This window comes from Zeus faber (assembly GCF_960531495.2).
Source record: "Zeus faber genome assembly, chromosome: 3".
Classification (NCBI taxonomy): domain Eukaryota; kingdom Metazoa; phylum Chordata; class Actinopteri; order Zeiformes; family Zeidae; genus Zeus; species Zeus faber.
In genome coordinates this window covers 18,989,548-19,013,144 of record NC_137190.1, presented here as the reverse complement: position 1 = coordinate 19,013,144, position 23,597 = coordinate 18,989,548, and the positions used below count along the sequence as shown (strand labels likewise).

General features: G+C 44.0%; 1 protein-coding gene across 1 annotated transcript; it reads left to right on the top strand.

Moving 5' to 3' along the window:
• The first annotated feature begins 1,300 nt into the window (after positions 1 to 1,300).
• aldh1a2 (aldehyde dehydrogenase 1 family, member A2) lies at positions 1,301 to 21,778 on the top strand. Its single transcript, XM_079998092.1, has 13 exons — positions 1,301 to 1,493; positions 10,635 to 10,739; positions 11,129 to 11,269; positions 11,901 to 12,030; positions 13,465 to 13,526; positions 14,367 to 14,495; positions 14,923 to 15,036; positions 18,447 to 18,549; positions 19,339 to 19,523; positions 19,708 to 19,872; positions 19,984 to 20,141; positions 20,499 to 20,573; positions 20,704 to 21,778. The coding sequence occupies exons 1-13, from the start codon at positions 1,377 to 1,379 to the stop codon at positions 20,774 to 20,776; spliced, it is 1,557 nt and encodes a 518-aa protein (XP_079854218.1). The 5' UTR covers positions 1,301 to 1,376; the 3' UTR covers positions 20,777 to 21,778.
• Positions 21,779 to 23,597: the final 1,819 nt, after the last annotated feature.

Genomic DNA, 23,597 nt, shown 5'->3' with positions numbered 1-23,597 from the left:
TGTGCGTGCGTGTGTGTGCGTGCGTGCGTGCGTGCGTGTGTCTGTCCCTTATTATCTCCCCTTTGTGAAGAGCCGAAGCGACGAGCGGAGGACGGGCTGTTTTGAAGACATTAATCACTGTCACTTCTGCAGCCATGTCTGCTTTGATGTGAAACAGACACATCCAGGGTGTGAAGGGAGGCTGATGTGCTGATGGAGGAAAAACATCCTCCGGGGACTTGCAAATTATGGCCACAGATCGCTCCTGCTGCACTCCTTTGTCCTGTCAAACCACCAGAGCCACCCCAAAAAAACATTATTCTGCATGTCTAGTTCAATTACCGCAAATGTTATTACTTATTGCATGGTGCAGCTTGTTAATGTGAATGCATGGTGCACAGCCTCTGCTGGCTCATGACAAGTGTGAAAGTTGGAAGTTTGAAGACTTAATAAAAGTTGGTGCTGCAAACATTCTTGGAAAATGTGGGAAAACAAAGGGTTAAAAACACCTTTGATGCAAAAATATATATAAAGAAAAACAGCTATAAATACTACTTGGTGTCTGGATACCAGAGCAGATATGGATGCCTGCCTGCCTTCCAGGCCAGCCTCCCTCCTCCACCTAATTGGTGAATGTTTATTGCAAACTTTAAAGGGCGCGGAGAGGAATTATCACCTGCGGGAGATGCAAGCATCTAGGAAATGGAAGCAACTGTGAGTCATAACACCTTAAACCCTGCGGACGCTGTAGCGTGCTTGACAAGTGTGACGATACAAAAAAAAAAAAAGAAAAGTAAAGAGAAAAAACTTCACATCGCGTGTTCGTGGGGTGCAGCACGTTTTCAGATAAAAGTAAATATGAATTTACTAAAACTTTTCCCCCATAAGTGCCATAATTCTCCTTTGCGCCAAAACTTTTCAAAACTAATTTCAACCATGACTACAATACAATAACAATAACTTAAAGTGATCGTAACTGGGTTTTTTTTTGATTATTTAATTGTAATATTTTTTTAACTAATTAAATTCAACGTACACAAAATGAAATAAAACTTTTTTTTAACTGTATTGTATATTTTGCGATGCATATATTGTATGTTTTAAAGCATACCAAATCCATTTTACACACTCGACAACCGTATTTGTGGTTGTAGTGGAAAATAACTTTAAAATGATATCTCCAAAGCCAAGTGGGTGGGGTGGCTGTGGAGTTTCTTTTTTTTTTTTTTTATGTAAATGCTGGGATGTATTTTCCCTAAAGGACAGCCCTCTTCTCTGCCCCAATGAGAATGGACTGACACCTGGCTATAAACCCAGAAGGGACTCCAAAGTCCTCCTAACTTACAGTTATCTGGTGTTGAAAAAAAAAAAGCCAAGGCGCACAGACATCACACACCATGACCTCCAGTGAGATCGAGCTGCCCGGAGAGGTGAAGGCGGACCCCGCCGCGCTCATGGCATCTCTCCAGCTGGTGCCCAGCCCCGTGCCCGACGCGCAGATCCAGCACACCAAGGTCTGTCCGCAATTTTATTTTTAATACAAAATGAAGTGATACCGTGCGTTCGCGTGGGAAAAAAAAGGTTGTTTAGAATAAAAACGTCGCATTAAGTAACTTCGGCGTCGGAGTCAAACTGCGGCTCTTACGCAACAACTTTACGCACAGGTGATAATAAACTTTTCTTGTCTTTACGCGAAGCTGTTACCACAACTTGCAGATGTAATACTTTGGTAAAAGTATCAGTTAAAATGCGCCTTCGGTTATTTTCGTGTCCTCGGAGGGCTTTTCATTTTATTTGGTTCTTAGTATTATCGAATCCACTCGTTGTATATTTGGGTGTTGGGTCCTCCTTGTTCTGCTGTTTATTTATTTATTTTCAGCTGCAAAACAAATCGGCCAATAAAGTTTTGTAGTCAAATCTTACAGAAAATAAATAAATAAATAAAAAAGGATGTACTTGTGAAAATCATTTTTTATTCAAGTTCTCTCATATTTGCCTTTTGGAAGATGAATCCCTGGATAATATTTTATATATAGATATAAATCTATCTATCTATCTATCTATCTATCTATCTATCTATCTATCTATCTATCTATCTATCTATCTATCTATCTATCTATCTATCTATCTATCTATCTATCTATCTATCTATCTATCTATCTATTTATCTATCTATCTATCTATCTATCTATCTATCTATTTATCTATCTATATATATAGAGAGAGAGGGGGGGGTTCGGGGGAGAGAGGGAAAGAGAGAGAGATATATACAAATTAGTTCAGTTATGTGTATTCATTGTATTTTTCGGCATTAAATCCTATTTCTGTAGCAACCTGCAACACGTCATCATCGCGACGTGGTGGTAAGGTGATGTTACGTAAGCTGTTATCATTTCGTATCGAAGTGACTCCGTCCACTAATAACCGTTCTGTAGGATGCGTCGGATGTCTGGGGTCGTACTGTGCAAACTCGGGTTTATTTAAGGCGCGATATTTACCTTTACTCTGTTGGGTGGCGAGGTGTGCGTGGAGGTTTTCCTTCTTCTAAAGTTTAATAATGCTATTCATACATATAAGATTTTAAGAACATTTTACTGGACCCCACGGGATTTACACAAGAAGTAGGCTATTACAGATATTATAACAAACTATTTAACAGGGTTGGGAATCGTAACAAGGTGTCCTACCATACGCTGTATGTTATCTTTCCTTGAAGTGGTATTTTATAACGATGTTTTTTGGGGGGTGGTATTCAAATCGTTTGTCTGTGTATTTAACAAAAAAAAAATCACAGTATTTCTGATTGTGGAAATTATTATTGTTAATAAATAATATAAGTAATATATATATTTATATATATATATATATATATATATATATATATATTAATTCATATTGATGATTGCCAACAGTGTCTTATCCAGTTGTTGCATTGTCTTCTATAAACCATGTCAAAAAATGCCAAACCTGCATTTTATAGATCTGCATTTCTGATATATCCTGTGTTTATTTATAATTTCACATCATGGCACAATTATCAGAAATGCTCACCATTAATTGATACGTGTTTACTTTATTCATTTAAAGGTGAGTAAGAAGTTTTGATTCAATGAAACCCCTAAATGCAGAATTATAATTTGCATCCTTTCTTTTTTTCTGGTAAAAGTAGCATTTCAGTCTACGTATTATATTATGGAACATTAGTATGCGTGTCTGTGTTGCAATGATGATGCTACAGAATGGGCCTTGGCTGGCAGAACTTTTTATGAGCCCTTTATTATTTTTACTTTACCTTTACTTTGATAATTGCGAGATTAAAGGGCATATTTCACAAGAGAGATTAATGGCACTGTAAGTTCATTCACTGCTTTTCACATAAACTCCAGTGTTGTAAGAGCGAAGGGCACATCGCTTGGCACTTGCAAAGTGTGCAACAGCAGTGTTTGGTTTGAGAACGTCTTGCTTCTGGTGCCATGGTATTGTTGAATATATTTACCCTTTCTTACCAAATCCAAGTGTTGCATAAGGAACGAGAGATAAAGGTGTGCAGGAGAAAATTTAGGGAGCAACTTGGTGAATTAATCCCCAGGAATTTGGATCATCCAGTCCCTGAAGGTTCGGTGGACATAGGGGGCAGAAGGGCCCTGATTTATGGGCACCCCTGGAGTAGACTCAGCTCACACCATGTTCCTGTTCTCCACCCCACAAGCCAGGGGGAAGCAGGAGTGCATTCTCACTGGGGCTTACCGGAGACTCGGGGCTCCGGGAATGGGCTTACGAACCAGACCTGCCCCAGATAAACGTTTTAGGTAACAGCAAAACCTTTACTACAAAGATTAGACCCTAAATGACCCTGAAGCGAAGATATGGTTGAGATTGTTACCTAACAGGTTTGCTTCAATCCCAAAAGAGTCGAAGATAAAAAACAGAAGAAAAAAAAAAAAAGAAAAAAAAGTGAACTGCAGTCAAGGTTTGCCCCTTGTCCCTTTCACCGAGTCGTGAACTACTCACCGTCGAAGACTTGGTTTTATTGTGACAGTAAAGCTATACATTGTGCATTCATATACAGTTGTGTGGATGGGGGGTGGGAGGGGAAGTTCTTTGAATGGTGTAGTCATATCTCCAAGAGCTTTGTTTTTATCAGAAGTGCCACACTTTTCAATCTCACCGCCATTCTCTTTGAGTTAAACCCGCAAGGGCGAGAGGTTTCATCCTTGTTCTCCCAACCACTGCCACGGCCGCGTTTGCCGCACACCAACACACCGCACCAGCTCCGCAAAAACGTGTTTCAAGCGATGAGCAGACCCGGATGGTCGAGGAGACATATTTGGGTGAGGTACAGTTCATTGGCTCGGTTGTACCGAGAGCTGGAAATTAGTCCAAACCTTGTGTCTATTTGTTGACGTTTCTCATGTGAAAGCGGAGATAAAGTGCTGTGTACGGCGGGTGTAAACAAAGGCGGCTTTCTCTCCCGTCCGGTAATTGCGCTCGCCTTGGTGCTTTTTTCACACTGCTCGACGGCGGTGAGTTGGTAAATCAGACACCTACGGGGGTAAATCCCCTAGGACTGAGTGAAAGCCCACCCTCACTTCGTTAACTTCCATTTTGACAACAGGCACGCACGCACGCACGCACGCACACACGCACGCACGCAAACACACAGGCACACAGGCACGCACACACACACAAACACACACACACACACACACACACACACACACACACACACACACACTTTTGCGTGCAAAAGATAAATAGTTCATATTAAGATGGAATAACCATATCGTGGTTTAGGATTACTTCACTGATAAGCGTGTGTGTGTGTGTGTGTGTGTGTCGAAATAATCTAGTTTGTAATTCAGATTTAGTTTAACGTACAAATATGTTATACGGGGAAACCTTAAATGTTTAAACTGGTTTTAAAAGATAGGCAGTTTGCCTAAAGTCTATCAACTTGTTTAGAAGACACACAGTTCTCAGTTTAGTGGAAAAACCCATTCGTTGATCGACTCGGTCGCCAGTTCGTTCGTCTAATCAACAGCTGTCATTTTCTCCGCCGCGTCCTCCTTTTTCGCCGACGAGTCCCTTCTCGTTCGAGCGAAGGGACTCGTCGGCGAAAAAACCTGTCTTTTTAAAACAAGGTTGTTTTTTTTTGGTTTTTTTTTGTAAAGTAATCTATGCAGCGGAGCCCGCTCGGTTGGGATGAATAAAAGGCTCCATCAATCTGTCACTGATGAGATAATACAGATGGAGGCTCGGGGCTCCCCGATGCTCGCCGCTGTCCACCGCGGCGTAAATTATGGCTCCATCTCGCTGTGTGGGTCAGTGGCCCTGCCTTGCCAGAGCCTGACCTGCAGTTCTGGTGTTTTTCACTTCAAAACTACCATCTTACTGTGATCAAGATCAAACAGAGCCAAAGTCGGGAGGGGGGAGGGGGGGATACTGTGCAACCAAATGATTTACCACAACACGCACAGCGAGAACTTTCCATCTCTCTCGTTCCCCCTCTCCGTCCCATTTTTTAATGTCTTTTGACTTTGCTTACTCAATCTTCTTGCACAAGCAAGCGATGGCGCGGCTACTTTTTTTTTTTTTCTTCTTTTTTTTTTTTTGGAAAAGGGGAAAAAAGACAAAAAAAAACAAAACACAGAAAACGTAGGTTGTGACAGGGTAAGTGTGCGCCGCCATGAATATGTCCATTTGTGTGAAACGCCTGTTTGTGCAGGCGAGTGTAAATTATCATCCGAGCAGACGTGTCAACTTCATGTCCCCTGTCTCTTAATCACCGCCGGAGGAAGACCGGTGACAGGAAGGTTATCCTGTTAACTTCCCAAACCTTCACTCTTCAATCCACTTGACAAGCAACGTGTAAATCCTGACGGTGTCATTATGAGAAACACTTGGCTCCATAAATCCATTTGAAAAGGCACCCCCCCCCCCAGAGGTCTGGAGACGCAGCAGACTCAGAAGCACTTTGCAAGTATTCACGAGTCAAGTCTGTCATGTTTGTGTTCACAGTTTGGTTTTTTTGGGGGGTTTTTTAACTGTTGTTTTTGCCCACCGGTTAGTAGTAAATACCGCCGCACGCAGTAAAGCTAGCGCTGTAGTGTTTAATTAAGTATTGAATGGGCGGGGGGAAAAAACGAAAAGGAAAGCATTACACTCGATTGGATGAATAAAAAACAAAATTGACATCAGTGGCAATTTAACCTCGTTATTGTATTCACCGCTAAACCTGTTGAGTTAAGAATCTGGAAAATAATTTCGACAACACCGTTTATGAATCTCTTCCAAGTGCGGTTCATTAAAGCCTTGATACTACCACTGTTTCGGAATGAATCACTTATTTATTCCTCGACTGTCCACCAATGCGCAGCCACTAGTCACGACCATGTGCAAACAAACCCAATCATAAATATTCTTGGAGTATTATGCATTCTAAGCATGTGTCAGGGTTGTTGTCATAGTCCAAAAATGACCAATGAATAGTCCTCTACAGTAAATATTCATATATATGTGTCGCATAACATAAACATAACATAAATATACTTATTATAGGTCACTTTGTACAAAAGCCTCAGCTAAATTACATAATATAATGTAATGTAATATAATGTAATGTATTGTAATAAAGTTAAAGTGCAACCTTCAAATACGTCACACTTATTTCAATCCTCGCCAAATCCAATTTTTACACAGTTTTATTGTTATTGTAGCTTATTATATTACTCCAAAATACAAAATTCCTTACTTAAGAGCAGCTGATAGTTGTAGTTTGTGCTAAATATGTGTACATCCCTGAATTTCCCCCCACCGAGGATGAATTATTATATTATCGTAAATGAAAAGGCTTTATAGCGTATATTCCTGGTGCATCATACATCGTACAACTCCACACTAGTATTCTACATGAGATTTAAAATAAATGTGTTGATAATCGATCTGCATTTGGGCCACATACGACAGTGTTGAACACTTGACGGGCAGTAGCGCGTGCAGATTTCAACAAAATGGCTTAGCAGCCTACAGGCCTGACCGATTGTTTTGAAATGCACCCGCTGCAACTTCGCCGGCACGTCAACAACGTTCACCGCCTTCCGGGAAATAAATAACAAGAAGAAAGAGTTATTTGCATTCCCAGTCTTTCATATATGTGTCGTCCCCCCCGCCCCCCCTCGCATAACCTCAGAGCGGGGCTCATGCGACTCCATCAGCGCTTGCCCACACACAGATGAAACAAAGATGTTTGCCAATCAATGACAGCGAGGTTGCCCTTGCCAAATTCAGGCGTGTAGGGCGGCATTGTCTGCGCCCGTGTGAATGAGAAACTTGAAGGCTTCACGGTGTCCAACATGTACAGGGAAGAAGGGGGAAAACAGCCAGCCGGCCTCCACTTTCACATGCTCTCTGCTCACTTGTAACAGTAGTAATTATAAATGTTTTGAAAGCCGTCCAGAAAACGGAGAGGAAAGCCGCGGTCCCTACGATAGCAGAGGATATGAAACTTCCTGCATAGACGCGCGTTGGTGCCTCACTGTGGAATCTAGAGTTTGCCCGGCTGTGGAATCCACACCTATTGTTTATAGCGCACGCTCGCACGCACCCACGCACGCACGCACGCACACACTCGCGCTTTCAAAAAGAAAAACATATGAAGCGAGTGGCATTGCATGCTCCTTTGGCATGAAGCATCGTAGCTGTGTGAAAGAGAAGCCAAGTAGCCTATATGCATGTCTCGGTGGCTGCAGCGAGTGTTCCGGTGTGCCGTGTGTTCTCAATTAAAAAGAAAAAAAAAAAAAAGTTTCGATTAATTGGGTTGAGTTTTGAACACAAGACAGGAAGCTTGGTTGAGTCGTAAAGTAAACCATTAAGTAAATCTTCATGATTAATGACTCGGTTCGACGGTTCGTTTTGCCGTTGAATCGATTACACTGATTCTTCATGCAGGACACACTTATCATTATATCATCATCTCTCCGCACATATAATCTAAAGCTTCGACCACAAAAAAAAAAAAGGTATTTGAGTTGCTGGGATGTTTGCAGCCGTTTGTTTTGGACTGCACCACGCTTGGTTCTCGTGGAGTCCAGGTCTTTGTGTCTGGGATCGCGTTTCGATCTTTCTCTGTTCCTTGCGCATTTTATTTATTACTTCTGCCGTTGCAAGCAAGTCTGGTGTCGTGAGCCGGCTCCTTCGAGTCAAGTTTTTAGTACTAACATTTCTTTTTATTTTTATTTTTCGTGACAAAGGGTGTTTTCTCAAATCTTGATCGTGGACCAGGACGTTCTTTGTTGTCAAATAATGATATCAGGCTCTGGGATTGTTTCACCGAATCGGGATGAAATGGCGCTGTGATGTGACACTAATGGCTCTCCGGGGAATGGGGAAGAAAACATGACACATCATTTGAAAATGTTCACTCCTGCACTTTTTTCTTTTTTTTTTTTTTTCATCTTTGTTTCCCTTTACCAAATGAACCTAAAAGCAATTTTCAGAAACCTTGAGAGTTGATTCATGGCTCGGCGCTGTCATCTTAATCAAGTCCCTCAATGGAAGGAGACAAAAGTCTTAACAGCGGTTCGAACCCAGGGAGCGCCGAGCCAAACGCCGGCCGACGCTTGTCCTTTTCTGGCCATGATTTAGGTGGCGGCCCGGTCCACGGCTGCTCGTGCTTCATCCCGTCTCCTTTAACGGTGCCTTGTGAGAGGGGTTACGCCGCGCATTAAGCTACCCACGGCCCGCATTCTTGCACAGACTGTGGAGGCTGCCAGGGGCTCCTCTGATTTAGGGTGCCCCGCTACAGTGGCCCCAATAAATTTTAAAACTAATTCTGTGCTCTACAGGGCTTTCTGTTTTTGTAGTGGACCCTCTGCTCCTTATCGTAGCTGACAATTTTATGAAGTGCCCTTAATGAGAGGCAGATTAAAGGTGGCCCCCGACGGAAGGCGCCTGAGAAAACTGAGCCGGTGGAGAGAGAACTTGTGTCTATCTATTGTCCATCTGGGTGGGGTTGGGGTGGAGGGGTGGGGGAGGGGAGGGGGGGTTTGGGCAGATAAATAAATAGCGGAGGAATGGGTCTGTAAAGTACGTTCCTGTGGAGTGGTACACACAGTTACCAAAGCCTTTAAATGTCTCTCCATATACAGCGTTCCAAGGAGAGAGTTGTGTGTGTGTGTGTGTGTGTGTGTGTGTGTGTGTGTGTGTGTGTGTGTGTGTGTGTGTGTGTGTGTGTGTGTGTGTGTGTGTGTGTGTGTGTGTGTGTGTGTGTGTGCCTGTGTGTGCCTGTGTGCGTGTGCGTGTGCGTGCATCGGATCTTGAAATGCTTTCAAACTCCCCGGCCTTTTATACCTGCTGTCAAGTAAACACCCCTACCAGTTTACAGCCAATTAAATAGTACTTAAAGCCCTAAGTTTATGTAGGTAAACATGTAGAACAGTTATGGAGGCCTGGACCAGTGGGACACTTGAACCCTGCTCTCAGGTTTGCCCTCAATGAATCCGTGCTCCTCTCAAGTGAGCGGACGGTACGAACACGTGTATACACAGGGAGATTTGCACCAGCAGACGTTCTCCGTACACTCCATCCATCAGACGGAGTGACAGTCATTAAAAACAGTGTCTGAGTAGCCCGCCGCATAGATCCAAACATGCCTTCTTTCTTTCTTTCTTTCTTTCTTTTTTTTTTTTTTTCCATGTCGTCCTCGCAAATTTCAAGTCACACCTCACTCCTCACCTTTGGTCGGCTTGTCAACTTGCGAGTGGCCTCATGTTCTTTCTTTTTTTTATGTTTTTTTTTCTTTTTTTCCCCCAAACCAAAACAACTTCTTTAATACGTGACGGTATTTCTTAAACATTGATTTTTTTTTTTTTCTTTTTGAACTTTATGGATCTTGGACGTGTCCCGTTTGAAGTCCCAGGCGGTTGTTTAACGGAAGGCTTGCTTTAACGCATCGCAGAGACCCGGTGCAGCACGTGTTTTATGGTCTCGTAAACGAGCAGCGATGTTGTGAAACGTGTGTCTGTGCTGGAGGGAGGGAGGTGGTGGTGGTGGTGGTGGTGGTGGTGGTGTGTGGGGGGAAGGGGGGTGTCTGGTGTCTGATAGGGATTTATTTGCCCCCCCAACCCCCCACCCCCCCTTTGTCTGGATGGCGGAGCACTCCCAAGAGAGCAATGCTGGACGAGCAAGAATCTCTGTCCAGATTTCCAGAGATTCACCCATATCCCTTACACCAGACCTCGGTGCCGGCAGGAAGGAGACGGACCGAGGCCCGTTAGTCTTTCACCGTGTCTGTGCACGACCACCTTCCCTCCACCGAGGCGGTGCCCCTGACAGAAAAAAAAAAGTAGAAGAAAACTATTTAAAAAAACAAGAAAAAACAAAACACCATTCTGTCATCCTCGTAAAAGTTTGTATTTTGCTGGAATGTTTCGAATTCCTGCTCTGCAGTTGCTCATATCGGTTTTCTTGTTACATTTTTATTCAACTGTATCTCGTTGCACTCATCCCTCTCGCGGTCCTTGTGCTCATTTTCCCAATTTTATTAGATTGGATGCATCGCCCTATCGTCTTTTACTCGTGGGAGATCTGGAAATCTGTTTTCTATCGTATCTTTCGATCAAAAGGTGATTTTTTTCTTTCTTTTGCTCTCCCCGCAGATTTTCATCAACAATGAGTGGCAGGATTCCGTCAGTGGGAAGGTCTTCCCAGTTTACAACCCGGCCTCTGGAGAGCAGATCTGTGAGGTCCAGGAAGCAGACAAGGTACTACACTGGAAAACTGAAAATTATGTTATATTGCCCTGTTTATTTTGACAATGTAAACTTGGAATACAATTCTATATTGTGAGAATGTTTCACCCGTAGCCTTGGCCTCCTCCTCTGGATTCACTTTTGTATGTGTGAACTGTTGTGTGGTCAAAAAAAAAATAATCATAAACATACAACAATTACCTCTATTATGGTTTTTGGTGGTCTGGCATCCGCTCTGGCGCTGCAGTCGGCGCAACTGGGTTAGAACAAACAAAACGGAGAGCCACGCCAAGCATGATGCTGGTGATGTTGCAGAGACGTTCATTGCCTCTGAACGGTTGTAGAATGCGCGTTTAGTCAACAAGGATATTTGACTCGAAACGTTCCCTCTCACTTCACAGGCCGATGTGGACAAGGCCGTGCAGGCGGCTCGCCGGGCCTTTGCCCTGGGCTCGGTTTGGCGGACGATGGACGCGTCCGAAAGGGGTCGACTTTTGGCCAAACTTGCCGACCTAGTGGAGCGAGACAGCGCCTATCTAGCGGTAAGTGGACGGGCACGTTGTTTCACATTACTCTCAGGGTATTTCCAAACTCGCAGTCTGTTTGCTTTGGTTTTAATGCGAGAAACAAAAAAATATATTGCTTGGCCCGCTGTCCGGTTACGTTTTGCGTGGCGAGAAGTCAAGCGGACCCTCATTCATAAACAAAAGCGACATGGGAGATGGCCTTAATTGTGGTGTTTTGGCGATCACAATTACTATCATTCTTTGGTCCATACGTCAATCAGGAACATGTGAGTGCACTTCCAAAATTGAATATGTTTCAACTCATGTTTCGACTGAACTCCCCGAAAGGTTTTTTATCATGCTCCAAACATGATTAGGCGTGAGAACCAACGTCTGTTGCTTTGGCTCTCTGAGAACAGCATTACTACTTGTGTTTTGAATGAGGAAGGTTAAACGCCCTTCCTAGTGGTTGATAGCGGTGATTTTTCAATAAAACACTTTTTTTTTTTTTTTACTGATGCTGTAACATAACACTGCAACGCCGAGGCCCTGTTTGTGGTTCGGTATTTTCTTAGCATCGCATTTCACCCTTGAGATGATATAAAGACTGGGGTGGGGGGGGAATACAAGTGCTTAGAGATCTATTACATTTCCCGTCTCATTTCAGACTATTGAGTCTTTGGACTGCGGCAAGCCTTTCCTGCCCACTCTGTTTGTGGACCTCCGAGGAACCATAAAGACGCTGAGATACTTTGCTGGATATGCAGACAAGCTTCACGGCACTTCCATTCCTATGGGTGAGATTTGCTTATTTGTTTCCCCCCAACGTCCCTTTGAGTGCACGCGGCAAAGTTGTTCCGCATCCCCATTGATGTGGGAATCGAGGCAAAGTATCAAAGGTGTTTAGGGGTGGGAGGTTGGAATAGGAAGGAGCAGTGGAGCGACGGTAGGTGAAGATAAGGAGGGAAGCTCGCCTTTCCCCAAGGGACGTTTCGGGAGATGAACACAGAGGAGGTCAAAGAGGCGTCCTGAAGGTAAACAGACGCCCTCCCGGGTCGGTTATAAATCTGAACGCTAATGCTCGCCATCCTGGGAAGACAGCCATCAGCACGGCTCCCCGGCGAGCTGGGAGAATCACGCTAAGGTAATGGCTGACGGGGAGGGGGGGAGGACGACGCTGACTCGCTGCTACGCTCAATTTAGCCGTTAAAATAAATGCGACAGGAAGCAGAGCGGCTTTATTGGACGAGACAGTTTTTCGAGCTTTGGCGCGACCGGGAAATACTAGAACTGGGAGGGGCGTGGTCGTCAATTAGTCCTCTGTTGTAGGGCCGGGCACAGCGAGGGAATTACAGGATTCAAAGGATCTGTTTCGTAAAATGAAAAGAAATAAACAGTGCAGTACATAATGAACCATGAGATAACGCAAACCATCATCACAGAATACTATTTTGTCTCAGTCAAAGTCCTTCTTATATTTTATAGTCTGTATATTGACTGGGTTTCAGACTAAGATAAGATAATACAGTGCTATATTAATCCCCAGTCGGGAGTTTGGTTGTTACAGCATAGGAAAAAAGATCATATTATGTGTATATATAAGTTTGCAAATGACAGTACCAAGTTGATTAATAACGTTACACAGGCTGTAAAAACAAACTGTATTGTACACTCTAGACACTTAACTAAACCAGACTTAAATTATATTGACTGGAAATAGATATCTGCTTTATGACTTGTTTACTATTAACTATTAATCTTGCCCTTCATTTGAAATACACACACTCATCTTGTCATTTTTTCTGGTGCGGAGAACAAACCCTTCACTCCTCCACTTGGGTTAATGCAAGAGGAATGTCGGAGCCCTTCCAGTTTAACACCCTTTGGGTCCCTCTGACCCTAAACTGTCACAAAGCATCCTTTAGACGCAATCTGTCTTCAGCACAACACAAAGTGTGTGTAACTTACGAGTTGAAAATTTGACATAAATATTGGGGATATTGTGAAAGTTTTTGGTGCCTTCATATTGATATCTTTGTGTCTCTCTCTGTGTTGGTGTGCGTCTTTGTTCGAGTCTGTTTATGTGTGTGTGTGTGTGTGTGTGTGTGTGTGTGTGTGTGTGTGTGTGTGTGTGTGTGCGTGTGTGCGTGTGTGCGTGTGTGTGTGTGTGTGTGTGTGTGTGTGTGTGTGTGTGTGTGCGCGTGCTGTTCTCATATGTTGTTCCAAAACAGATGGAGAGTTTCTAACATTTACCAGACACGAGCCAATTGGAGTTTGTGGACAAATTATCCCTGTGAGTACAAGCAACACAATAGATAAGAAGAAACACGCAGGAACAACACAATACTGCAGATCGGTTTGAAGTGATGGATAATGGGGGCACATTTATTGGTAGATAACTGGCGTTTTAAAGGTAGGGGATCGAAAGCAGCCTTTTGTCGAAACACAATCTGCAGTTTCCTGGAATTTTCTGACGTACTTTTCCGTCTGTGTATATTTGCGTAAATCCATTGGCAAGCCCACAGAGTAGTCATGCCAGTAAGATTGAGTGATAGAGAAGGAGAGAGGGAGAACGAGAGAGACTGTGAGAGAAAAGGACGAGAGGGAGTTGGAGGAAAAAAAAAGTGAGGGGGAGAACAAGAAGGACGGAGGAGGAATAGACACTTAAGATCAGCGTGGGTTGTGTAAGAGGTGAGAAAGCAGGGTGGTTCTGCCTGGAGCCCCATGGGTTCCTGTGTAAAGTAGAAATAACACAGGCCTGTGTTCTGTACAGTGATACGGCTATAAGCATTGCACGTGTGTCGCAACTTCCCCGCATTCTGAGAATGCTGTGGGAAGGGAAAACTGTAGTGCCGAGAATATTTTCTCACTTGACTTTGTTTAGACAGCAAAAAAAGGAGAGTAAGTGACTAATAGCGATGAGTTATTGACTTTGACTCCTGACCACACAATGTCTTCACTCATGTCATGTGTGATGTCCTCTTCCTGTGTGTGTATGTGTGTGTGTGTGTGTGTGTGTGTGTGTGTGTGTGTGTGTGTGTGTGTGTGTGTGTGTGTGTGTGCGCCTGTGGGTGTGCGTGTGCGTGTGCGTGTGTGTGTGTGTGTGTGTGTGTGTGTGATTGCTCTACCACAGTGGAACTTCCCTCTGATGATGACAGCGTGGAAGCTCGGCCCGGCGCTGGCCTGTGGGAACACTGTCGTCCTGAAGCCGGCGGAGCAGACTCCGCTCACCTGCCTCTACATGGGAGCTCTGGTCAAAGAGGTAAATGTTGTAGATAGATAGACAGACAGACAGACAGACAGACAGACAGACAGACAGACAGACAGATACATACATACATACATACATACATACATACATACATACATACATACATACATACATACATAGGTACATACGTACATACATACATAAATCCTGTGTGCCATACCAACCCGCTCGCAGTGCTATAAAGTCCCGTACACAAGAGACATCCAATCACCTCTTCCCCTTCTCCCCGGCGTCTTCTCTCCGTTTGGGAGACCATGTGTCCCGTGCAACTTTTTCCTTTTGAAGTTCTATCCGTTGTACGGGGTCCGCTGGTCGGGAGGTTGGGCTGGGCGCGGATTCCCCCTGCACTGCCTGCGGTTTTGCTTGGCTCTGTTGTCATCTCCTCTGAAGCTTGTTTCCTCTCATTCTGTTTTGACAGGCCGGGTTTCCACCGGGAGTCATCAATATTTTGCCAGGATTTGGGCCAACAGCAGGAGCTGCAATTGCTTCGCACATGGGCATTGACAAAGTTGCTTTCACAGGATCAACTGAGGTAATTTTTACCAATTGCAAGGGCTGCAAAACAACTCGCTACTATTTGTTTTTGTTTGCTGCTCGTGACACAGTGAGCAACACGTGCAGAGGGTTGGATGGGGCTGTCTTAATTAAGTGTCACTGCGCAAATCCATTGAAGTCCAAATGACAAACAAATGGGGTCTCACAGACGGTTGCCCTGTCATTACCCCTCTTAACAAGGGGCGCTGAGTTTCTCTTTAAGTATGTGTTCAAGCATCCAGCGACGCCGCTCTGACTTATCACACTGAGCCGAGCCAAACTCCACCTCTCAGCTGCACAACGTCCGCGTTCCCCAGTGCTTCATCTGCTGAGCTTCATCACAACACACACACAGACACATGAAAACAGCCAAACATACCTGGAAAGACGTTAATGGAATGCTAAATCATCAAGTGTATAACCATGTTAGGCTAGGCTGAGGTGGTCATAACGCATCCCTCAGGCCAGTGGGAACGGCCAGCAGCAAATTCCTTAACTGCAGATCATTTCATAAACATCTGTTCCGCCTAACGCAATGAAAAAAATAAATAAAATACATGCAAAGCAATCTTTGGTGTTTTGAAGTAGCCATCCTATATTTTACGTCTACCTCTGGAAAATGAGCCAGGATTATGTCATGTTTGGAGTAGACCTGTGGTTTATAGTATCTCTGTTTTGACTCAGACGATGTATCTAGAGAGAGGCAAAATGCTAAGTGTGCAGATGTGTGTCGTTACTAGTGCTGGAAAACACAAGCAGGCACGCACGCACGCACACACACACACACACACACACACACACACACACACACACACACAGACACACACGCACACACACAAAAAAACACACACACAAAGGAAAACAAACACAGTATCCAAAGCAAAAGAATATTGAAACATGATGAATAATATTTCTCTCTAATTTGTGATATTGAGTACAGATGGAGGGATAGGTTTGTTTACAACAGTTTCTCCTCTACAGTACTTGAAATATCTGTCTTTCTATCTGTCTATCTATCTATCTATCTATCTATCTATCTATCTGTCTATCTGTCTGTCTGTCTGTCTGTCTGTCTGTCTGTCTGTCTGTCTGTCTGTCTGTCTGTCTGTCTGTCTGTCTGACTGACTGTCTGTCTGTCTGTCTGACTGTCTGTCTGTCTGACTGTTGGTTTGACTGTCCGTCTATGGCAAAGACACAGACCATCATGCCAGTACACACGCACCTCTTAAAACAAACATCTTTCATATTTGTAATCTGTGGTGAGTAAACATTTCCTTTGTGAGTGGCCTCGTTCTCCTCGTTTTCTTAAACTGTTTTTTTTGGGGGTTTTTTTGCTGTTATTTCCTGTGATCTGGAGTCAATTAGGGAGTGAACGAGCTTGTGCCGTAAGAGAAGGTCGATGCTCAGACAGTGAGTCACTTTAGCAGCAGCCCCGTTGGTGAGACAGAGAGAGCGAGAGAGAGAGAGAGGGGGGGGGGGGGAGAGAGAGAGAGAGAGAGAGAGAGAGAGAGAGGGAGAGAGATGGAGAGGGAGAGAAAGAGGGAGGGGGAAAACATCTCCACCCACCGTGCAGGGCGGTGGTGTGGCTGTGGTTGAGTTACAGGTGGATTTCTGGACCACGGCTCATCCTCGTACACTCACACAGCGCTCGGCGGTGACTCTTAAAAAAAAAGGAGGACAATCAACCCAGCGTGTGTCACATACTCCAGAATGCAAACGCACGCTAACCTCAGTAAGGGCCACTGATCAAAAACAGGAACATCGACCCCACCCACCCACCCGCCCACCCACCCGCCCTCTCCCCTCTCCCTGTTTTTGAAAACCCAGCACTGTGTCACTTTTGCTGCAGCTATGGCCATCAACCTGAGTGTCGCGGTGAGAAGCGTCGATATTTTTCGAACAACCGTGAGAGGAGATGAGTGGTTTCCATGTTAGACTGGCGGGAGGAGGGTGTCTGGGTGGAAATATATGGAAATCATGCTTTCCCCCCTCCTCCTCTCTATCTCCTCGGAAAGCAAAACAATCGGCACGAGTAACAGGAAGATCAGCGTTCGCTGGGGTTGCGGCTGCGAGGGCCGCTCATTGGATTTCGGCGGCTGTTGTTTTAAATTCAAAGCGCAGGGTATATCAGGATGTCGAGACGTTACGGCCACGTGACCGCGTGTTCCATCTCACAGCGGGGGTCAGTAAAATATATCGGCGGTTTAAAAAACAAGCGACACATGTTCTTAAGAACCCTCGTCCCGTAGTGCTCCCCTCTCGGAGAGACAGGAGTTTAGGGGAGGCATAAAACACGACTGGAGCTCAGCAGTTTGTTTTTTTTTTAGTTTTTTTTTGTTCAGTTGAGCTTTCTTGATGAAAAAGGAGATTTGGAAATTATTCGCGCCGGATCTTTTACTCACCCGCCACATCGTTTCATACCGTACCAGTTTTTGCAATTTCATACCAGTTACACAGCATTCGCCTCAATTTGAGGCGGTTGCAAACCCAACCCCCTTTTTTTTAAAAACATTGGAAAAAAAATCATCCCCTTGGTGAAAGTTCCACTCACTTCCATCACATTTGGATTAATGATGCTGGATGAAGATTTTCTAGCATCTGTGTTTAATTGTGATTTTCTGTGATACATTTTCAATTGGTTAATCGATAGCTTTATGAAGAAGAAATGATGGGTGTAACAACCTAAGACGATGTTCCACTGAACGAAAAAGAGAAGTGTAATTCAATTTAAAGGAGATCAAAAGTCACAGTGCATAAGACTTGATTTACTGATGCTGGTTGTGAGGTCACATTTACAGATGTCAGCTACAGTGAAGAACGTAGTGTTTCTGCAATTTTCCGCTTTCAACCGCAATAACCGATTAATCGCACGGCATTTGTGCAATATCAGCTAATCTGGTCCATTCCGTCAAAATGCTGTTCAGAATAAGCGGCCAAATGTCAATGCAAATCTCCCAAATGAATGACGAAATGAAGTAGTCAAGCAAGCCAAACTCAGTTCTCGGTCCGATCCAATAAGTCCCAGACAGCTCTCCAACAGACCCCACCGTCTCGCTTGTACATATTTTACAAATTGACCAAATCCTCCCTCCTAGTGCGCTCACTCCTCTGAAGCTGCCACCCACAACTACCTGTGGTTTGTTCTTCCTGGCCTTCATTAGACGTGGGACGCCGTTCCCTGCTGAAATATCGCTTTATTTCCTGCCACCGCCTCGCAAAAAAAAAAAACCTGTTACAGATATTCACTCTGTGTCTGTGGGACTCGTGTTTCAGCGGCTCCACTGGTGCATCCCCTGTTTGGAGTTAACCATCCTGCTAAGTTATTTAATGGCTGTATCCATCTGATTTACTGATCTGGCCACAGGCCCGCGTTTCTGTGAGTAAACCCCAGATCTGTTTCCTTCCTAGGTTGGCAAGCTGATCCAGGAAGCAGCTGGGAAGAGTAATCTGAAGAGGGTAACATTGGAACTGGGAGGAAAAAACCCCAACATCATATTTGCAGATGCCGATCGTAAGTTTTCAGACACTGTTTTACTCATTGTTCCATATGGTTGTCACCCTTAATAGGTGGTCCAAACCAGATGGAAACAGGTGTTCCCAAGCAGTGCGTGTTCCCCCTTGCAGCTTTCTTGGCTTTATCTAGCCGGGACATCAAGACCAAACCCTTCTCTCTGTGAGAGATCTTGTTTGTTTTTCTATACGGGGTCCCGCTCTCGTGAGCATAAATCTGTGATAGAGAGTCTTAGCACTTTGAGGGGCTCTGTCTTGCACTGAAAACCAATGAGTGGCTGGTTTTTCACGTATACTCCTAAGTGGCTTACCAAACTAGGGGTGCCATGGCTTTCAAATGCTTTCAGCAGCCGTGAGGGGGGCTCCCCGAGGCCTGTAAATCAGGAGAATGGAACCTGCCCCAGTTGGCCGCTTCAGCCGAGACCCATAAATCACCGGGCTCCGCTCACCCCTCGCGCACAACAGCGGGTTCCTGTCTCTCAGGTGTCAGATATCAGATTTGCACCGTGGACCTCATAACTGCAGGAGGAAATCTTACTTCACTTCTAGGGTACAAGTTACATTTTTTTTGCCCTTTCATACATGTGATTATGGAAACTTTCCCAAGCATTGAATTTTAACTACATCTCACCTCTTATAGCCCAGATGAAGCATGCGGTTTTGTCAATGGCGGTATTAAAGAACTTTCCCATTAAAGTGTTACTTTTTTCATTTGAAAAGCCTTTTGTTTCGATTTGATACACGAAACCGAATAAAGTGAGATCTAAATTTTCCGTTGTTTTCCCCGCAGTGGACCTGGCAGTGGAGCAGGCTCACCAGGGCGTGTTCTTCAATGCAGGCCAGTGCTGCACCGCGGGCTCTCGCATCTTTGTGGAGGAAACCATCTACGACGAGTTTGTTCGCAGGAGCGTAGAGAGAGCCAAGAGGAGGACAGTGGGCAGCCCCTTCGACCCCACCACCGAGCAAGGCCCGCAGGTAAGAACAACGACAGAAAAACGTTTTATTATTATTATTATTTTTTAAATCCCAATTTAACGGCTCCTTCTCCTCCTCGACTTTCTCGGAGGAGGTGGCAATCTCTCGTTCCTCAACCTTTTCGTTTTTTTTTTTTCTCTGCCTCTGCTTGCACCCTGCCTTTCGTCCCCCCGCCCCCCCACAGATCAGCCGGGAGCAGCAAGCCCGGGTGTTGGAGTTCATTCAGAGTGGCATCAGCGAAGGAGCCAAGCTTGAATGCGGGGGCAAAGCCCTGGGCCTGAAAGGGTTTTTCATTGAGCCAACTGTGTTCTCCAACGTGAGGGACGACATGCGCATCGCAAGAGAGGAGGTACGAGGAAGTAAACAATGATTTCAATGGCCGCACATGGACTGAGTTAGTTTCTGTGACACGAGATGATTCCGTTCCACCGGCAACACTTCAGTGTCTGTCTGTTTGCAGATCTTCGGACCAGTTCAGCAAATTATGAAGTTTAAGACGATTGAAGAGGTGATTGAGAGAGCCAATAACACAGATTATGGTTTGGTCGCTGCGGTTTTCACCAGTGACATCAACAAAGCTTTGACCGTATCCACAGCCATGCAGGCTGGCACTGTGTGGTGAGTGTAATACATTTAAAATCCCATATTGTTGCTCACCTAATGATAATAAGCTGAAAATGTTTTTTTTGTGCTCAGTCCAAGCGATCAATTCTCCATGTTCCAAACCCCTTTACTTGGCTCTTTACCATAATTGCGAATACTGTTTACAAATCAGGGTTTATTGGTTGATCTTGTTTTGGTTCTTCTCTGGACCTCGGTTTAAAATATCAATTACATTTTCCATTGAAGCCATGCTGGATGCAGATTTGACACTACCTTTCACAACAAAAATCATTGTTGCAATACAATACAATACAATAGAATGACCCAAGCAAGCACATGACTCAAATGATTTATGTGTTGTATATTTCCCAGGATAAACTGCTTCAATGCACTGAGCACACAATGTCCATTTGGGGGATATAAAATGTCCGGTAATGGACGTGAATTGTAAGTATATTCCTTGATCATCAGCCCGCTCACAATTACGCGACGAGCCAATCTATTCCACTTGAGCTGTCTAGATTCCACTATGTCTAGTTTTACCTGCGTTTCCATTCATTTTATTGTCATTTTTTAGGGGAGAGTGTGGCCTGAAGGAATACTCAGAGGTGAAGACCATCACTGTGAAGATGACGGCCAAGAACTCTTAAGGGAGTGGCGGTCAGTGGTCGGAGGAGGTAGCGATCTCCTCTCCTCCCTCTGAGCCTCGGCTTTGCCCCTCCACAGCGGCAAAACCAGCTGATAACCAACCCCAAATATTCATTGGTATGGATTAGCTACAGGTTGTGACCCCACACGCACCGCCCTCAGACCCTCCAGAACAACACCCAGCTTTGCTATGGACAGTCCGTTTACCCCTTCGCAGCCGCCTCCGCCTGCCTCCAGTTCTCAGGCAGTGTTTTGGACTAATCGACACCAACAACCACTGAACCGCCCCAAATATCCCCGCTCCACTAACTACACGAAAGCACTCGAACAGACAACAGTTGAACAACGTAACGCCTACGACCTCACCAGTGATCCCCACCACTACGTCCCATCCCATCCCACCCCACCCCGCCCCACTTCCACCCCGCCCCGGTCCAACCCGCCGGATGCTGGACGCTCAGAGACTAAATCGCTGCACTTCCATGTATCCTCATGTTGGCAACTTATCCCGTCTTTGGAGGCAGTATGGTTTTGTTGTACTGTACGGTATCATTTCCAAAACCTCATACTGAACTGTGTGTATTATGTATGTATCGTTGTGTCGTTTCACCGGGAAGACTTGATGCAAACATATCAGCTCATTCAACACCACTGAAGTTGTCAACCTCAGATATGAATGGATGAGTCCGGCTAAAGATGTTAATTCTGAATTTTGATTGATGACTTATAATTGTCTGTTTATATTTTAACTTTTACAACTAAACACTGTATGTCAACCTTTGACTGACGTAAACAGGAAAGCAAGACTTTAACCTCTAAGTAGCATCTTACTCTTACCTGCTAAACGAGGAGTAAATGTATTTGAAACACCATGTAATGACTTTTCATTGATGTCCATGTATGTTCATGTTTGTATAATCATATAATATGAAAAATATAAGATGCTTCAAATTGACCATAGTTTTTTTTTTTTTCAGTAAACAATTGTTTTTTCCTTTATAACATTTCTGTTTTTGGTGTGTTCATTCTATTGTGAAACGGAAAAACACGCGTGACAAACAACTTGCAGGTCACATACTGTACAGGCATTTGTCAACAGGCCAGCCTATTTTTACATTTTTTTTTTTATGAAATATTTGTAGCTAAAGGATACGTTGTTCTTAATTCTTTAGATGAGTTGTACCCTCGTCGGGTTAAATTTATTTACCCAGCCACTTTTCACAATTATAGTCTATGCAGTCCAGCATTTACAGGATGAATAACAGGATAATTTGACGGCCGCTTCCTCCAGCTGCAGGCCGTCAGACAGGCAGGAAAAAAAAAACGCCTGAAAAGCGTACACTGAAAAAAACCAAAAAAAAAAACCTTGGGAGCAGTTTTGAAAGAGAAACTCAGCTCAGCTCAGCATACAAAAGCAAACATTTGCCGAAAATGACCAAATAAACAGTCGGTACACGATGACGAAGATGGTGTCGTTTGTATTGGTGGAAAGGTAAATCCAGTATCAAACTACAAAAGGCAGAATGAAAAAGGTAGTTCAGGCATCTGTCTTTAAACTTTACTATTTATCATCTCAAGTAGCCAGGCAGCTCTACCTTTTTACATTCTTTAAAGCTCTACATTTTTTAAAATTGTATTCACTCCTTTTGAAATACTTACTCACCTCGGTAATTACTCAAGAATGTAGATGTTTCCGTCAAAAGCACTAACTGTGTTGGCTCCACCTACTGGGCAGGTATAGTCACTATATTAGCTCATGAAAACAATACAAAAAACCCTGATGTGGATTGTCATATGTTTTTATTATACACGGGTTAAACTTTGAAAATATAAAATCCAAAATCACATGTAGACGTGAATATATAAATATATATATATATATATATATATATATATATATATATATATATATATATATATATATATATATATATATATACACACAAATATGAAGGAGGGTGGCACTTGACAGCAAACCTTCGGGTTCAATGGAACGACTACATTCAAGTCCGTCCATATACGTCCATATATATACATGCAGTTTTTTCGAGGCTTCATCACAGAGGTTTCCCCTGTGCTATTATATCACCCTCCACTCTTCTGAGATGGATTTCCACTTGGTGTTGGAACGCTGCTGCAGGGATTTGCTTCCATTCTGCCACAAGAGCATTAGTGAAGTCGGGCAGTGATGTTGGGTGATTAGGCCTTGAGCGATCAGTGATCTCATTCATCCAAAGTGTTCAGTGGGGTTGAGGTCAGGGCGTTGTGTAGGCCAGTGCAGTACGCACCCATCTTGACAAAACATGCCTGAGTGGACCTTCCGTTGTGCATGTGATTTTATTCACAGGTCTGTCACCAATACGCAGATCTCTGAAGCAGTCGAATCCACCATTTTGGATAGGTGCCCACAAAGTTTTAGCCCTGCACTTAATCTCAAACTTCAGAAAGGGGAAAAAAGCTATTCCTCTTCTCGCAACATAGTTCAGCTGTTCTCAGAAAACTAAGGTGCGGAGACAAAAAAAGATTTATGATCATTTCCAGCATGTATATCAAGCTGAAATCAAAATAAGCGATCCATCACAGTATCCCTCCCCCCTTATTTGGAATGAAAGTGACGCTAAAAAAACACTAACAATATGTTAAAATATCTCTCACTGGTTATATGAATAGCACAGAGTGTGTTGAGATTAAATATTTTATATACTAATGACAAAAACCCATTATAAAGAGAAAAAAAAATCAAGATTGGCTTCCAAAGAGAAGGACAGAAGATATCCTTCAGAGTTGTGCAAAGTCTTATTGGCGGAGAGAGAGGAGCGGTGC

What these genes read in the sequence shown, in the direction of transcription:
- aldh1a2 (XM_079998092.1), top strand. Translation starts at nt 1,377, where the DNA reads ATGACCTCCAGTGAGATCGAGCTGCCCGGAGAGGTGAAGGCGGACCCC. An exon ending in CGCAGATCCAGCACACCAAG is followed by an intron (nt 1,494 to 10,634) that starts GTCTGTCCGCAA and finishes CTCTCCCCGCAG; the next exon opens with ATTTTCATCAACAATGAGTG. An exon ending in CTTTCACAGGATCAACTGAG is followed by an intron (nt 15,037 to 18,446) that starts GTAATTTTTACC and finishes TTTCCTTCCTAG; the next exon opens with GTTGGCAAGCTGATCCAGGA.